Below are 19328 nucleotides of genomic sequence, written 5' to 3'. Positions count from 1 at the left end.
GACACTGGGTGGGGATGAGAGATGCTGAAATATGCTGAATGAGGATGAGAGATACAGAGAAGCTAGATGGGAAAGAGAGACACAGAGTTGGTGGATGGGGCAAAGAGATGCTGGACAGTGAAGAGAGACAAATAGAGATGATAGATGGGGTGGAGAGATGCTAAATAGGAAAGATATGCTGGATAGGGAAGACAGAGTGAGAGAGGTATGCTAGATGGGGAAGAGGCAGAGATGAGGTGATGCTGGTTGGGAGAAGAGAGACATACAAAGAGAGAGAGAGAGAGAGAGAGAGAGAGACAGAGACTGGATGGGGGAAAAGACAGATGGGATGATCATGATGCTGGATGGGGGAGACAGAGAGAGATGCTGGATAAGGGAAAAGGAGACATAGATTGAGGTAAGAGATTGAGGTGATGCTGGATTGGACAACCAAGTCTACATGATCTAATACAATGAAACATACAGTAACATTTAAGTTTCTTTGTATGTTCTTTCTGTAAAATGAACATTCAAAATCAAATTTTGCAGGAAAATACCTATGCTTTCTATGACTCTCCTAATGTATTCTAATTTTCCCCCTCTTTTACGAACATATAGCGTGGGTTTTAGCGCTGGCAGTGGCGATAACTGCTCCGAAGCTCATATGAGCGTCGAAGCAGTTACCACCACTGCCGGTGCTAAAACCCACGCTATGCGTTCGTAAAAGAGGGGTTAATTAGAAAATATTGTTTCTTTGTACTGTACGCTTTTATAAATGAAGCATTCTGTATTTGTTAATGAGTAAATCAACAAAATGTGCCCGTTCATCTCTTTATTTTTTCTAAAATTTGAATTTTATTAGTACTGCCTGAGAATTAAGAAAATCCAAAACTCTGGACTGAGCCAATCCCTGAGCAGTCCAGATTTTTAGATTTCTACTGTGATGTTATTATTTGTAGATTACTTTGAATATTTTTATTGGATGGAAAAGCATTGTAAAAACACTTTCTAATAAATATATACATTTTTTGACTTGCAACAAGCAGCGTCTTACTTTTAGATGAAGTTTATTTATCCAGTGCCCAATGACTTTATATTCCGCTGTGTTGTTGTTCATTTGATATTGGTAAATATCGTAACGTCCAGGTGCATCCCCATTCTCATTGAAAGTAACTGGTGTTCCAGCACTTCCTGTAAAAAGCCAGGAAAGATTTATTAGAAGTATTTCTCAAAATATTTCTCTGTGTTTCTGATTTCAGTTTTTCCACAGACACAAGTATAAAATAGTGGACACCTAAGCGAGAATTTTTTAAAAAATTGCCTATTTTAAGCCTATTTCATAAAGGCTAAGTTGAAATATTCATAAAGTCCAATAATCCAGTAACATAAAAAAATATAGATATGTAGAACTAATAATTTTATTTTAATGTGGACCATCACCAGAGAGATAGGCCCAAAATAAGAATATAAGAATAAACATACTGTGGCAGACCAATGGTACATCTAGCCCAAGATCCTGTTTCTATCGGTGGCCGATCCAGGTCATAAGTACCTGGCACAATCCCAAATACAGCAAGATTCCATGCTACCAATCCCAGGGACTTGGGACCTGGGTCGGCCACTGTTGGAAACAAGATTCTGGGCTTGATGGGCCTTTGATCTGTCCAAGTATGGCAATTCTAATATTCTTATGGGTGGGCCCGGGCCAAACCATGGATACGCTACTGATGTTAGAGCCTTAAGCCAGGTTATTTGTCCTTTAATGTGACGCAATTACCATGCCCTACCACAGGAATATTTAGGTCACTATGGGTTACATATTTGTGTTATGGGGTTATTTTTATTTACTTATTTTATTTATTTGAAGGATTTATATTCTGCACTATTATTTAGTTTCTGGGCGGATTACAGATTTAAGTACATAATCAAATATTATTTTACCATCCCAGAGGCATCAGACTTCAAAGCTAGAGCTTGATGCTCCAGGGTCACAGTCTAAAGGACCAGTGCTTTTCTCTTACCCCTCCCCCCTCTCCTGAACACAATTTCCCACTCTTCAAACATAAAATAGAAACATGATGTTAGATAAAGGCCAAATGGCCCTTCCCAGTCTGCCCATCTGCAGTAACCATTATTTCTTCCTCTCTCTCTAAGAGATCCCATGTGCCTATCCCATGCTATTCTAGTGGTGGTAGTGTGAGACTACATCTAGGGACATCATTTTGGAGACAACCCCCTCTTCTACGAAACTGCACTAGCAGTTTCTAGCATGGGGAGCCGCGCTGAATGGCCCGCGCTGCTCCCGATGCTCATAGGAACTCATCGGGAGCAGCGCAGGCCATTTAGCGCGGCTCTCTGTGCTCTCTCTGCACTTAAAACTGATAGCGCATCTACCGCCCCGCTGCCACCCCCCCCCCCCCCTGTTCTTCCCTTTACCTTTTACCTCCTTTTTTTCTTTTTTTTAAATCACAATGCATTTTTTATCCTCTGGCCCACTAGTTCCCCTGTGTGTCAGTAAGTGTCTCAGACTTGTCTACCCCTCTCTTATTTTAACGATGAAATCTTCTTCTTCTTTTTTTTATACTGTCTTTTTAAACTAGCATTGTAAACCCTCTAGGCGTACTTTGATAGATGGTATATCAAGTACAGAGTAAATTTGGAACAACAAGGGAAAATGATGGGGGCTCTGATCAGGTGGGGTGGGAAGGTGATCTGGGATGAACTGTAACAGTCCTCTAGTCTAAAGTCCAGAAGCATCAAGAAGTGGTTTTGAGGCCCATTAGTTTTGGGCTGCTGCAGTATTGCTTCTTGTGATCATTATTCATTTACCACCGCGATAAAAGTTATCCTTGTACTGCACCTTGCTAACTTCTCCCCTAAATATAATGTCTAGACTGAACTTATCTGGATTCATTTTTAATTCGGATATATATTTATGTGGTTGGATTATTGGACTCAGAATATTTTGGATGAGATCATAGAAAGAGCTTTCTATGATCTCATCAAGTTTCAAGTTTCAAGTTTATTAGTTTTTAATATACCGACCATCAACAAATATCTGGCTGGTTAACAATAAAATTTTAAAAGGGTAAGAAAGATAAAAGATAAAATAATAGGCATTTAAAAATAAATAGAGTGAACATAGATAACATTAACTAGACAAACATGAAAGTGAGGGAAAAGGGAAGGGAGGGGAAAAGTTACATATTTGAGAAGAAAAGGAGAAAGTGGGAATGGGATAAAACGTATAGGGTAGGGTCGCTTTGTTAAAGCGGTTGGTTGCTTAAAAGAGAAAAGGAAGTAATAAAAATTTTTAGAAAAGGAAAACAGAAGGTAAGTCTAAACACATCCAAAATATTCAGAGAGATATTCTATATAAAGCTGTACATATGCCATTACAAAATAGGCTTCCAAAACCAGATCTAATGACACACAGAATCACAGATATCCTCACACAATATTACAACTATTCTGAAAGATGTGTAAATGTGTGCATTTACTCGGTATGGAAACACATATTTTATAAAATGCCCACATAAATTGCAACTCTGTTTCTGCTCTACTCAAGGTATACAAAGACAAGCAAAATCCAACGAGTCCACAGCGAATGTCAGGTAGGCAAGAACAAAACCAGGAAAACTGAAGAACAGATGGACACGATGCAGGCACTTTATTCAGTCATATATTTTGCATAATAAACAATCCACTGTTCCTTAGAGAAATGGGGACCCAACACGGGCCGTGTTTCGATTTTAAAAAGTCTTCCTCAGGGGTCCTATTGGTAAACAAAGGAATGCCATGAGAAATACTGTTTAGTGTTTCTGATACCATGTGTGTAATGTTCAAAAATACTTACCCCCCTCTTTTACTAAGGTGCCCATCCTGAACCCCCGATCGGCCTGCTGAACACCCCCCCTGGCGACACCCCCCCTTTACCTATAAAAAAGTTGGACAGACGGGTCTCAAGCCCGACCGTCTGGCCTGCCATCCATCGAATGGCGGGCCTTAGGGCCTGATTGGCCCAGGTGCCTCAAATCCCGCCCACAGGGTATTTTATCTTGATGAATGCCAGGTCTTACACAGATTAAAAAATTAGGAAAGGGCAAAAGTCAGTAGCAACAGTGACTTCGGATTGTTCTTCTTACATAACTCCTGTACAGGCAGTCCTAAGGTAACAAATGTCTGACTTAGGTCGGACCTGTACTTACAAATGAAGTCGCTGTTCTTTTGATTTCACTTCTGATGCACTCCGAAAATGACAACGTCAAGCAATGAAGGAGAGCTCAAGATTCCAAATGAGAGAGGGCAAGGATTGCAGTCAAAATGAAGGAGGGCAAGGCTGTGCCCCATTGGTTCTCTTCAGCAGTGCTGCTGGCTGCCACTTGTTTGGAGCAGAAGGTGCGCGGTGTTGGCTGGGATCTCAAATCAACTTCCGCCAGCGGTCTGGCTCCATTGCTGTTGCAGTACTCGGCCCCTCATCACCTCCTTCTGTTGCTTCAGGCTCCAGCCAGTGCCCTTTGCTGCCAGCTAAGCCCTTCCACTGGGAATTCCCGCATTGCTACTGCTTGCTTGCTGCTCCGACCTCCTGCCGCGTCTCCTGCCATGCCCGTCCTGGTCATCAGGAGCAAGGCCTGCATGCGCACACAGCCTGTTTAAAATGGAGGACTTAGGTGTCTAGATGATTCAGACGAAGATGATCAGAAGGAATGTCTGTTTTAGGCCACTAGTGTTAAATGAGTAATTGAACAACTCCCATTAAGTGATCAGTAATAATAATTTAAGTTTTATAGCCCTAGTGGACATATGTAATGCTGTGCAGCAGTTATAAGACTTTGAGTACAATATGTTCCTGTCCTAATGAGCTTATTATCTGAGTACCTGAGGTGCTCTAACCAGGCTGCTTTTTACCCATCCATAAATATGGTTCTGCCTGTGAGGAATTCTATGAGCTTTGAAGCAGCAAAGGAGTATTTAGTGCTCTGGGCCGTGGTAGAAATCTCTACCGCAGTTTTGTAAAAGGCAGGGGGGCATAAGAACTCCCCTAAAAACCTGGCAAACCAGAAGAGCAATATGGCCCTTATCTGCCATCGCATTTTCTGTTTCCATGTTTCTAATCTGCTATTTATTCAGAAAAAGTAGACCTTTTTTTCATCGTGTTTCTAGATCTCCTGGATAGAAACATATAAAAACCTTGGAGAATTTTATATAGGTTTCAGTCTACTACATTTAGAAGATTATAGGTTTCTTGTAATTCAGGAAATAAAAGTCATTTTATGGGCATGTTGCCCAGGGAAAAATGTTGGCAAGGTGATTGACTAATTAAAGTGGAGAAAAAGACACCACCTTAGGCAAAAACTTGGGTCCTGCATGGAGCACCATCCTGTTAAGATGAAATACAATGTGGATAAATTAGCACCAGGACCTCTCTGACTCTGCATACTGAAATGACTGCTTTTCAAAAAAGTGACTTTTGGGGTCAGCTGTTTCGTCTATAACAGTTTTTATTTAAATATTTGTTATTCACTTTCTCAGCAAAGGTAGAGCTCAAAGCTCAAACCACTTCCGCCCACTTCATTGGCTCCAAAAACTTCCGTTTAGAATGACCCTTATGCCACTAAAGTTCTTGTTAAGGGACTAAGATTTTAAACAACAGTACTGTTTACTGTGTTGTAAAATTTTTATGGTTGCTGAGATTGAGGAAGCAACAACTCAAACTGTGTGAAGTAAATGGAAGTCCAGGAGCCCAGAAGAAACGGCCAAGATCTGTGAAACATTGGCTTCAGCAGGACTATCAGAAAATTCGGGATAAATGGGAGAAAGATTTATAGCTTAATTTGAGACATTGGGATGTTGCCCGTAGTATAAGAGCGACACCTGGGGTGATTTCATGTTCATGGTTAAGAGAAACGTATTATAGGGTTACAATATGTGCCTATTACACACGAACACAATTGTTTTATAGTGGAGGTCTGCCTACACCTTTATGTCATAAATGTGGGAGGGAGGGTCATACATTTTGGTTTTGCATTTTGGTCATGCATTTTGGTTTTGCCCCATAATTCAACACTTTTGGAAGCGAATAATAAATTATATGTCAAAGATAATTGGAAAATCTTTGCGCTGTTCTCCTCTCTTTATTTTGGATTTGCCAGAAGCTTTTGGCCATTTGCCTAAAGGACATAAGACGTTGTGTAGGAAAATGAGTCTCTTGGCTAGAAAATGTATACTTCAATATTGGACGATCCCTGATTCTCCCAGATTTTGGCATTGGCAGAACCAATTACATCAGTTGGCCATTTGGGAAGCTAGAGATACTGGAATTATAAGAAAGCGAAAGATGTTGTTTATACAAACCTGTATTCATATTTGCAAGATTTTCATCCTAAGGGCCGTAGTGCGATTTTAAGTTGGGTCTCTTAATTGGGCTTTTATTTAGTTGAATGAAGAGAGTATCATTGGGAAGAGAGTACTATTGGGTGGGGAGGGGTGGGTGGGGAGAGGGATGGTAGAGGTTATTGATAGGTTCAAACACATAGTTACATATAGATAAAGTGGGGTTTTATTGACAGTGGAATTTGTCTTTTATTATGTATATTATATTATTATAGTTGATGCATTATTGATGTGCTTTGATGTTGTATTTGATGATGTTTGCATCAATAAAACTGTTTGAATCTAGAAAAAAAAAAAAAAAAGTGTGACAACACAGTAAACAATAAACAATATCTTAGTCCCTTAAAAAGAACTTTAATGGCATAAGGGTCATTCTAAATGGAAGTTTTTTTTTGAGCCAATAATGTGGGCGGAGGTGGTTTGAGTTTGAGCTCTACCGAATTAGACCTGAGGCTAACAAAGTAGAGTATTTTTTGTATATTTTTGTTATTTCTCTACTACACATTCTTGCTGGAAATCTTCAAAAAACAAATAAGGTTGCTTCTAGTATCTTAGTTAATGGTCCAGTAATCCAACAGGCTGCTGTTATTAAAGGATTCAAGATGAGTTTTTGAAATGTTAACCAATCTGCTAAAGATGACAAGGGACTGGGACTAAAGGGGATATAGGAAAGATTAGAAGAATGTCACCTGCATAGAAAAAGAAACAAATATTGTGATTTTGAATTAGAGTCTCAAGAGGGCTAATAAATATTTTAAAAAGCAATGGGGAGAGCACCAACTCCAAGGGAACTCTGCATGGCAGGGGCACATCTGCAGAATTAGCCATAGGTAACATTCTAATTCTTTAGAACTGACACTGAAAATGGACTTTTCTGCCACTTCCCCAAAAACACCAGAGAAGAGAATAAATTAACCAACCACTGAACGTATGTTTGGCATTGTACATGCTACCCTTACCATGCTCTAACCAACTAATGTACAGTTAGCAAGGGTGATTTATCACCTTCTAAACAGGAGGTGCTAAATTCTTCCATGGTAACTGCCAGCTGAGTACTGCACACCAGTGGACATTTTAACATGTTAACATCAGTTTATATGCAGGGCATACCTTTTCTCCACTATGTATTACATTAGTTTTGCACTTGGTATACTGCTACTACTTCTTATCATTTATACAGCGCTGAAATGCGTATGCAGCACTCATTTTGACATTTATAGTCGATCCCTGCTCGGAAGAGCTTACAATCTAACTTGGACAGACAGATATGACATAAAGGGTTAAGGATACAGAACCCAAGGTGAGAGGAGTCAAAAGCACTCTCAAAGAGGTTGGCTTTTAACTGGGCCTTGAACACTGCCAGACACGGAGGGATTTGGGTAACTTCTTCCAAGCATACGGTGCTGCAAGGCAGAAGGGGCGGAGTCTGGAGTTGGCAGTTGAAGAGACGGGCACAGATAGGAGGGACTTGCCATTAATTTCCTGTGTTACAGCTCAAGTGCAACATCTAACATACTTTAGTATAAGAGCCTCTTAATCTAACTCATATTTTTCCAGAGCCTATTGAATCATAAGTTTTATTACAGTATGTATAATATTCATTTTTGGATATGCAAACTTGAGTTTTTGACATCAGAAATGTCTGGCATAAGCCAGAAAATTGTTTGATACATATTCTGGTGCTCTCTCACTTTGACTGCATGGACAGACACCCACCTTTTCCACTGATGGTGAGAGCCCTACTTGGTTAACATGATAACTCAATACACTATATAGAGTAACTCAGCATAGGAAAACTCTAGATAGTGGTAAATGTTGCCTTATATGTTCCACATGTAGGATGAATCATTGCCATATTTAACCATCGGACCTCTATCTAGGAGAGCCTTTTCCAGCCCATTTCAGGGCACGCCTAGTTCTATTAGATTTTCATGATATCCACAATGAATATGCATAAGATAGATTTGCATACATTTGAGGCAGTGTATGCAAATCTAACTCATGAATATTAATTTTGGATATCCTGAAAATCTGATGGAACTAGGTGTGCTCCGAGGACTGGGTTGGAAATAGCTGATCTAGAACATTCCCACTTTATATAGAGGTTCGGCCTTGTCTATCATGAAAGTCTTCAGCTTATCTGTTTATCATATCCATCACCACAATTCAGAAACAGATACTTCAAGTGAAAGTCCTTCTCACTTGCCATTTCTCTCCACTGAACAGTACATATAGACAACCATTCAGCATGATACTTTAAAATCAAGTACCAGAACCTTGACATTTCCTACTCAGTTGATAAAATAATGGAGTCCCTCGCAGAATCATAGAGGTGTACATCAAATGCGCAGACATCTCCGATAGAGAATGTGGAAAAGGAAAAACACATAAGTCTTCCTGGTCCTTTTATAAAAGCAGATCTTTAATGGAACAATATATCAAACAAAGTGCTTCAACTGTCTGAGCTTTGTTGTAACTGATGTGGCCCCTTTAAATAGATTTTCAGAATGCCCTTGTAGATGTACTACAAACTTTAAAGCCAGAGGAGAAACAGTATTACTGCTCTTTACCTGACTGATAATGATGATCACATAATCAATATATGACTCTCTACCAAAAACTTTAATATAGATCTAGTTGCTGATGAATTTTACCTTTTGGGTGAAAATGTTCTATAGCATTTCCTGCGTGTAAAGCATGCTTTTCATGCAGGAAATGGATGTTATGATATTGTACGGGTGTATACGCACAAGCTAGCATGCAAACCATGAACAGGCAGGGAAGGAGTTTATATAATATGCATGCACCCACATATAGTACATGCAGAAATTTGATATTAAACTTTTGTGTAACTTTATACATTAGTAAATGACAGCACATAAAGACCTGAATGGTCCATCCAGTTGACCCAACAGCCATGCTCATTATTAATTCATGATTAAATTGTCTTTCTTTGGCATTTCTGGGATACACAGTAGACCATTGAAGTCTGCCTGGCATTGTCCTTAGGTTCCAGCCTACTGGAGTTGCTGTCAAAGCCCACTTCAGCCTATCCAAACCATCTTGCCATTTATTGGGACAAGATCCTGCTGCCATCATAGACTCTTCATCTCCTAATTTCTCAAATTCTCACATTGCTGATTGGACTACATCATAACAGTATATAATTTCTTTCCTTTAACTGTCAATTTCAATCCGACAAAGGGATATCTTATTTTCTTCTTTTTTTTTTCCTAGAGATAAACAATTTTCTATTCCCCCTAATTCTACAGTTGCCTGCCCAAATTTTAACTAGCATGCAAAATTGTGCCCTCAATTTATAGAATAAGGTTCATGCAACATTAGGGTTACCAGATTTTCTTTTGGGAAATCTGGATCCATGGCCACACCCCCAGGACTGCCCTGTTTCACCTCTGTTACACCCTATTCAGCCCCCAGCCCCCCCCCTCCAGATGGTATTCACGCATACACAGATCTGACATCACCGCATTGTGTCCGCGCATGAGAGGATGCCCCACCCGATGCGATTTTGTCGGGAAGCTTTTCGAAACCCAGACAAAGTGCCAGGTTTTGAAAAGCCATCTTGACCCCCGGACATGTCCTCAAAAGGAGGCCATGTCGGGGAAATCTGGGTGTCTGGTAACATATCCCCCTTCTCTCTACCCCTCCCACAACAGCCATAATTTTTTCTGTACCTTCTCCTCCCCACCACAGGAGCGGCAATGGCAATAAAAATGTGCAGGACATCTGCCTCCATATACACAGCTGCAGATTTTGCCCCTTCTAAAATGGAGAAGATGACATTGGAGTGGGTGGGACTGGAAAGCCTGGCAGCCAGGTAAATAGAGGCTACAGCTCCATGCCTCTTTTGTTCTGCTGCTGGTGCTGAAAAACAGCAATAGCAATGTAGGGGGGGGTGTCTTGAAGGGAGGTGCAGCAGCAAGAAAAAAATAGGGAAGTGAAGCTTAGCTTCTCCAAACCTCTTATACTGTTGCCTATGATGTCCTCCCTTATTGCCTGCATCCAGGGAGGAGTGTTCCGACGTCCCCATTCTCGGATGCTCTACTGCACTTAACCCTCTATTGCCTCAGGAACAACTTAGATTGTAAACCTTTCAGGGACAGGGAAACCGTGTACATGAATATAATTCACCATGAGGTACTTCTGAAAAAGGAGCATCCAAAGAAATGCATAAATAAAATATTGTCATAGCAATTGTTGGGAAATGAAAGAGCAGAAAAAATTGCTTTCAACCAGCTAACAAAGGATTACAATTCATTCCTGAGCCATAAAGGAAGCCTAAACAGAAGAGGTGAGACTGAAAAATTACCTAGCAATATGATCAGTTTATAATCTCAGTTAACTAGTTTGCAGTGTACCCTCTCCTTGTTAAGATCTCTCCCCATGAATACAGTACTGTACTTTATCTCTTCTTAGTGAAAAGAATTATATGTAAACCCTTCATTGTTTTCCACCTTGGTCTCCAGTAAAGAATAATTGAAATTACAGCTGAAGAAGGATATATTATTCTACTAAAAAATAAGTTCTGACTATAAACAAACACTGGGTTTTACTAAGCTGTGGTAGAGGTTTCTTTCTACTATGGCCTGGTGAGGTAACTGTTCCAAAGCTCATAAAATTCCTATGAGCATTGGAGCAGTTACCTTGCCAGACCACGATAGAAACCTCTAACCTGGTTTAATAAAAAGAGCTCATAATCTTCTGACAATAATATAAAGATTTGTAATGAAAGACCTCAATTCAGATATATCATATGCCTATTGAAATTATTATGCACATCAGTGAAATTATTATGCACATACTAGTGAAATTATTATGCACATCAGATAACTAAACAATAACACACCCTTCAAATCAATATGATAAATCTCTAATGTATCAATACAATCCATTCAAAATGTATAACATTATACTGTATCATAACAAATATAAAATAATAATCGGAATAGAAGCAAAAACATGTTATAGAATTCATTTTAAATAAAATAATGAATAAAAATATACATTATATATAAATGCAAGCAATAAACATTTCCCAAACAAAACTGACCCCGCCATGTAAAAGCTGAAGACAATAGAGAACTAGATTATTCAAAATGTGCTTCTGACATTGGCAACCCCTTGCTGTGGTCTCATAGTACTACTGCTAGGGATCATATTTTCATATAAGGGCTTCTGTATAAGGTAGGCCAAAGGGTTTGGGGGTAATAAGTGGGTGGGGAGGCCTTCTGAGGATAGAACACTGGCATTGTGAGCTATTTCTGGCTGGGAAGAGGTATCTTTGTGGTTGATTCTGGGTAACAGGGATTTGCCACTTTCAGGGTTTTCTCCTATGCAGGGGGGCTTTCATATGTGGTGAATACTTGAATAGGTGACCTGAATGGGCAGGCATGTCAGTAAAAGATTTACATTATTGGAGGCCATTCAGGAAGGTGGCTTATGAGTGTGTGTGGTGGTGGTGGTAGGGGCATCGGTGGGTGCCTTCAGAAAACTGATGATGATCCCTTTAAGAGGTGCTAGGGAACATCAGGTACAGCTCTGAGGCTTGATGTCCCTAGTTCCACAGAAAAATGCTGCTTACAAAATGACTCCAAGTACTACTGTTGTTTTTACAGGGAAGTCAACAACCTGTGGTATTGAAAATACCATAGACTGGAGACTCCTGTGGTAAATCAAGATATGGTAAAAGCTTATTTTTCATTGCACCTTGATATCTACCCACTTAGGCCCGGATTTTCTAAACGGCACCAATATTTTAGGCACCGGTAGGCACCCAAACTCAGCGAAAAACACTGTTTAAACTATGTTTTCACTGATTTTCAAGGTGCCTAAAAAAATCAACACTGGAATCACGTCTCTGTAGGTGCTTTCCAGCGTCTAATGCCACTGTAGGCATAGCTAATGTTGGAAGAGGCCTTAGGTGCCATAAAGAGCCTATGGAGGCATGATTCTCATCAAAGGTTAGTGCCGGAAATGTAGGCCTGGAAAACCCTGGCATACATTTCCAGTATCTACCCTTGCCAAAGGTGTGATTCTGTGGTGCCATCGTGTGATTGACACACAATTGATGGCCACTTTTAAGGCAGCCACCGACAACGGTGCCAGTTACAGAATTCAGGCCTTAATGCGCATAATTTGGGCAATTCTATAAGGGTGCTATAGATTATGCTCCCAAATTGCACGGGCTGTGGGCATAATATATGAGTACTTGCCTGCATAACCCCCTCTTTTCCTAAGGTGCGCTAATTGAATTAGCGCACATTAAACGCTAACGCATCCATAGACTAACATGCACGTGTTAGCATTTAGCGCACGCTAAATCAATTAGCACACTTTAGTAAAAGAGGGCCTAAGTGTTCTTATAGAATTCTAGCATCTATCTACCTGATATTCAGCATTATTTAAATAGCACATAGCCACCTAAGCATTAACATTCAGAATGAGGTGGTTGCTGAGTACTAGTGAATAGCAGATAACAGAGAATGGGCTATGCCACATGTCTTAGCTGTCTGCAAAATTCAGACTGCTGGCTGACTAAGTTGACAACAACACACTCCTAATTTGCCAAACAAATCCTAAACTAGAAAAAACAAGGAAGGCAACCAAGTCACATCAAGGTCTGTGAGGGGGAAGCTCAAAGTGCCTAACTTGGCTCACAACTTGCAAGCCAAATATAGTGTAATATGTCAAAGAACATGTCACATTATATGATGTTATAGGGCGCTCTCAGTGTGAACCCTCAGTGATAGGAGCACAGCTCCGACACTTCACTTCTGGGCCAAGGCCATAAGCCTCCACCCGCACACCATCATCGAGCGCCCTGTGTGTGCAGAAATCAAACCAATCAACAATCAAAGTGAGTAAATGAAACTCAACACAAGCAACCTGAGCGACCCCCACACAAACCCTGCCAGCCTTTGATTGTTGATTGGTTTGATTTCTGCACACACAGGGCGCTCGATGATGGTGTGCGGGTGGAGGCTTATGGCCTTGGCCCAGAAGTGAAGTGTCGGAGCTGTGCTCCTATCACTGAGGGTTCACACTGAGAGCGCCCTATAACATCATATAATGTGACATGTTCTTTGACATATTACACTATATTTGGTTTGCAAGTTGTGAGCCAAGTTAGGCACTTTGAGCTTCCCCCTCACAGACCTTGATGTGACTTGGTTGCCTTCCTTGTTTTTTCTGGCTGACTAAGTTGAGCAGCCAAATCAGGCCATGCAAATAGTTGGTATATTTTTGTTTTCTATAGTCTTAGCCAGGTAACCTCAATGGCGGCAGCCGCAAGGGAGGGTGTTGGAGCCGGCGTGGGAGACAAACTCCGCCCCCCAACAGCCCTCGCGGCGTGAATTTTCAACAACTCCCTCCACACAAGGGCAGTCACAATACACAATCAACTAACTAACCACTGAAAACCACACTGCCTCTATCATCTGCCCCCACCTTCATAATGAAGCTAATTCTTCAAACACCCAGATCATCCTATTAATAATCCTTCTCATCTCCAGTTATAAGGTAGAAGCAAACAACCTACCCAACATTCCCACTAGCTCAATTGCAAACAAAACCCATCACCCTTTTAGGAGAGTCCCAACAGATGGAAACTCTAACCACCAAACAAGTATTCAACACCCCATAACACCAGCATGGGGAAGAAGAGCAACACAACCCAAGACCATACCTCACCACAATCCACATTCACTCATCTACCTTAAAATGAATCACAACTACCAAACAGAAACCACCACCCTTAAATGTGTCTACTTAAACATCAGAGCCCTAGGCCCAAAAACAGAACTTATAAAAAACTAGATAAAAAACAAAAACCTAGACTGCCTCTTCATCACAGAAACCTGACTAACATCGGACAAAGACCCAAGAATTATGGAAGTCTGCCCTCAGGGATACAAAATTACAGTGACCTGCAGAGAGAAAAAAAGAGGAGGTGGATTAGCAATCTTAATCAAAGACTCCTTAACCCTAAACATATCGGAAAAAACATCCACCCCTTACATGGACCTTCTAGCATGTCAAATCTCATCCACCACACAAAAAAAAACGCACTAAACTGCTTGCTCTATTATATAACACCAGGAAACTGGGCCATGGTTAGATCTGAATTTGAAAACTTCATATACCAAAATTCACTAACAGCAGCACACAACCTTATCCTAGGAGATCTAAACCTTCATCTTGAAGACCATTCATCCAAGCCAATAGACAACCTCCTTTCTTTTCTCAATGCCTTATTCTTCCAAATTTTAAACCCACAAACTACCCATGAGAAAGGTCACCAACTTGACATTGCAGCCTTTATGACCCATCAATCATCTACTTCAGAAATTCAAACGTCTAATGGAACCTGGCCCCATCCCTCTGGTCAGACCACTACGCTTACACCTTCAACATCAACTGGACCAAAGCCAAACCAATTTCCAAAATAGTAACCTACACATCACACAAACGCATCGAGCCCTCCACATTCTGGTCAAAAGTAGATGAAACAATCCAAGAAGATAACCCTAAAGACTTCATTTCACACTGGGGCAATTTGAGCAATAACATCCTTGCTGAACAAGCCCCACTACAAACCAAAACCAGAATCTGCAGACGATCAGACCAATGGTTCGACAACGAATTACTCCTACTCAAGAGACAATGTAGACGTCTGGAAAGAAAATGGAGAAAAACCAACCCAGATCACACGAAAACCGCCTGGAAAAAAATTAACAAACAATACAAACTTCTATTAAAAGAAAAGAGGAGAAAACATTACACCATCCTAATAGGCACGGAAACCCAAGACACCAAAAAACTACTCCAAATATTAAAAGATCTAACTAACACCACACTCTATTTGACCACTAACAATAACCCCTCCCCTTCAGCCTCCCTCCTAGCAGAACACTTCAAGAATAAAATTACAAACACCAGAGCTACTCTCAATAGTAACCCAGCCCACCTAATTGAAGTCACAATACTTCCCACAGAAAATGAATCTAATGCTGCAGACAGAACCTGGACCGAATTCAACAAAATCTACAATAAGTACAGCCACACATCCTGTGAACTCAACCATTGCCTACCATATCTCCTGTCATCAGTGGGCACTAAGTTCCGTACCTTACTTCTACACTGGATACAAACCATGCTCACAGACGGCATTTTCCTGACTGACCTCAGCAAAATCATCATCACCCCAATCCTAAAAGACACAAAAGGACCAACAGATCACCCATCCAACTACAGACCAATCACCTCAATACCTCTATTTATCAAACTAACAGAAGGATTAGTAGCCAAACTCCTCACCAACTATCTCGAGGACCATAACTTACTCCATCCCACGCAATCCGGCTTCAGAACTAACTTCCGCACAGAGACACTACTAGGCTCCCTTATTGACACAGCAAGACAACACCTCAGCATTGGAAAAAAAATGCTGCTCATACAATTGGACCTGACAGCGACATTTGACTTGGTAGATCATAACATCCTACTGCAAATCTTGGACTCAATAGGCATCTCAGATAAAGTATACTCCTGGTTTGAAGGTTTCTTAAAATCCAGAACATACAAAGTAAAATCAGACAAAGAAAAATTCAAACCTTGGTCCAACCCCTGCGGCGTTCCACAAGGATCCCCACTGTCCCCTACTCTCTTCAACCTATATATGACCTCTCTTGGCGTTTACCTGAACAAACAAGGCCTAACCTCTTATAGCTATACTGATGACATCACCATCCTCATTCCTTTTGACGAACCAAAGCTCTTAATGACAGACACACTACACCGAACTCTAGTTACAATTACGACTTGGATGGAAGACCACAAACTGAAACTCAACCCAGACAAAACTAAATTCATCCTCCTAGAAAATAACAAAATCCCAATCATAACCAACTTAGAAATCAACTCTATCAATTACCCTTTTCAAACAACCCTAAAACTACTAGGTATGAATATTGATAAAGGCTGCACCATGCAACCACAAATAAACAAAACAATACAGAAATCTTTCGCAGTAATGAGAAACCTTAGACAAGTCTGAAAATTCTTCGATAAAACACAATTTCAGCTCCTAGTACAATCTCTAATCCTAAGTATCCTAGACTACTGCAATATCCTCTACCTCCCATGCCCTGCAATAATGATTAAACAACTACAGACAATTCAGAACACAGCTCTGAGACTCGTCTACTCACTGAAGAAACATAACCACATTACTGAGGCTTTCATCAACTCACATTGGCTTCCAATCCAGGAAAAAATACAATTTAAATTCTACTGTATACTATTTAAAACTATAAATGGAGACAGCCCAATCTACCTGAACGATCGTCTCATCCAAACTACCTCTACCAGGCATAGAAAAACACACACCCCATTCACTTACCCCCCAATCAAAGAAGTAAAACAGAAAAAACTATAGGACGGCCTACTAGCCACTCAAGCAGCAAAAATAGATAACCAAATCTCCAACCTATTGATAACTACCCCAGACTACAAGATGTTCAGAAAGGAAATAAAAACTATACTCTTCAAGAAATCCCTTAATAAAGCTTAATACCATGAACACCCCTTCTTACCTTTCCTTCCCCAACCCCTGATCCTTCTTATCCCTCTCTTGGAAATGATCTCTGATCTAACTTTGTAACCCTTCTTCCATAACTCTTTTTGTAATCCGCTTTGAACCGAAAGGTAATGGCGGAATAGAAATCTGTAATGTAATGTAATGTAGTGCTGAATATTGATATTAAATATCTGGGTTCAGTGCTGACCATGGGAGTCAGCCCAGCTTATGGAACATGCAACATTTTAGTGCAGGGAACTCCATCCTCGAGAGCCATATTCCAGTCGGGTTTTCAGGATTTCCCCAATGAATATGCATTGAAAGCAGTGCATGCAAATAGATCTCATGCATATTCATTGGGGAAATCCTGAAAACCCGACTGGAATACGGCTTTCGAGGACCGGAGTTCCCTACCCCTGTTTTAGTGTATAGCTTACAAAGTTCTTTAAGTTATACACAGAATGTTGGACACTCCCATCCCCTGCTTATGCCACTCCTACATTTACGAGCTAAAGCAATTGCACGTATAAGTTACACAATACTGATAAGCTTGCAGTTAACACTTACACACATAACGTTAACAGTCACACACACATACATGTTAGCATTCAATAACTAGTAGAGCAAAAACAAGGAAAAGTGATATAAGTGGGTATGGAACTGTACACACTAACCAGAGATAAATGAATAAATATTTATTTAAAAAATAAAAGAATTAATAGAAGAGTCTCTATTATATATATGTTGTAGACCCGACACAGTCCATGTTTCAGCATTGGAGCCTGCCTCAGGGGTACAAGAGACATCTAAAGAGCAAACATCAAATAATGCCAAATATTAGTAATACATTAAGCTAGGATTTGTTTAACCCAAAATACAAAGAAATGCATGCATGAAATGCATGAAAATGTAAAAGTGAATTAAAAGAAATAAACAACCAATAGCCAAACACTCATTCATAACTCACCTCACACTTGCATATCATAACACTTAAATATAATTCTTATTCACAATATTAATCTTATTCACATTTCCCTTGGGCTACTCTTTACGAAGGGTGTTTGGCTATTGGTTGTTTATTTCTTTTCATTCATTTTTACGTTTTCATGCATTTTATTTATATATACAGAATGTCATTATGCATGCATTTCTTTGTATTTTGGGTTAAACCAATCCTAGCTTAATGTATTACTAATATTAGGCATTATCGATGTTAGCTCTTTAGATGCCTCTTCCCTGCCCCCCTCCCCTGTGCCCCCTTCCATTTCCCCATACTTTTTTTTTTTTTACTTCTCCGGCATGGGCGGCATGCCCATGTCGGAGTCGGCTCGCCCTTTGATGTCACTTCCTAGTCACTGATCCCGTGAGTGACATCAGAGAGAGCGCCGATGCGGGCAGCAACCTCAGGCTGAGGAAGTAAAAAAGGTACGGAGGGAGGCTAGGGGCAGGTGCGCGCAGCATGGAGAGGAGCAGGGTGCGGAGAGGTGGAGGGGTGATGCGCCCTTAGGAAGACTACACCAAGGGCTGACCGCCCCATCATCCACCTTACTACGCCACTGCCTGTCAAGTTAACATAACATAAGAACATAAGAAGTGCCTCTGCTGGGTCAGACCAGAGGTCCATCTAAGTGCTAAATATGGCCAGCTGCTGAATCCATCGCCAGAATACTCTCAAAATAGTCAGTTTTCACTAAGATGCCAATTTTCAGCAGTAATAACTTAACATGCCAATGTAATTTTGAAAGTTCTCTGTAATGTCGCTGTCTGTATACAGTCTCTTCCCCTGTAAACTGCTTAGAACTGTTTATGGCATGGCGGTATATAAAAAATAAAGTTCTTAGTTATTATTATTAAGTGCCACTGAAAATTAGTGTATATTATAGCCCCAAACAAGCAAGTTAACTAGTCAGCAGCCAGTTAAATTGTTTGCATATTGACCAGATAATATACCCAATTTCACTAGCGTTTTATGAAGAAAATAGAGGCTCACTTTTCTTACAGAAAAGGCTTATTTATTTAAAAAATGTATATACCGCATACAACTATGCGATTTCCATATCACATACATAAAATCTTATTTTCACATATAACGTATACATGTTTAGACAACATCATAAAGATCCCCAATATAAAATATCAATAAATCAAGACAAAACATCAGATCAAATGATTGATTCTAAAGTAAATAGCCAAACCAATTCACATTTACATACAAAGCAAGTCTAATTCCAGCAGTTCATAAGTACAAACATGCTTTAAATTATACATTACTGTCAAGGAAACCTAAAGAGGGTATTATCATATGAAATAACCATTAGCATAGGAAGGCATTGGCAAAAAATTGCGTATTCAGCATTTT

The 19328-nt window shown here is 40.2% G+C and overlaps 1 protein-coding gene across 6 annotated transcripts in view; it reads right to left on the bottom strand.

Moving 5' to 3' along the window:
* GRM8 (glutamate metabotropic receptor 8) overlaps positions 1–19328 on the bottom strand; it is a 766318-nt gene that overhangs the window by 112711 nt on the left and 634279 nt on the right. For all 6 annotated transcript variants that reach the window (XM_033958931.1, XM_033958935.1, XM_033958933.1 and 3 more), the window contains one exon: positions 1034–1170. In XM_033958931.1, coding sequence (XP_033814822.1) covers positions 1034–1170 — 137 coding nt within the window. The remainder of the gene's footprint in view (positions 1–1033; positions 1171–19328) is intronic.

The sequence above is a fragment of the Geotrypetes seraphini genome, chromosome 9, assembly GCF_902459505.1.
Source record: "Geotrypetes seraphini chromosome 9, aGeoSer1.1, whole genome shotgun sequence".
Taxonomy (NCBI): domain Eukaryota; kingdom Metazoa; phylum Chordata; class Amphibia; order Gymnophiona; family Dermophiidae; genus Geotrypetes; species Geotrypetes seraphini.
Note: the sequence above shows the minus strand (reverse complement) of the source record. Positions and strands in the feature narration are given on the sequence as shown.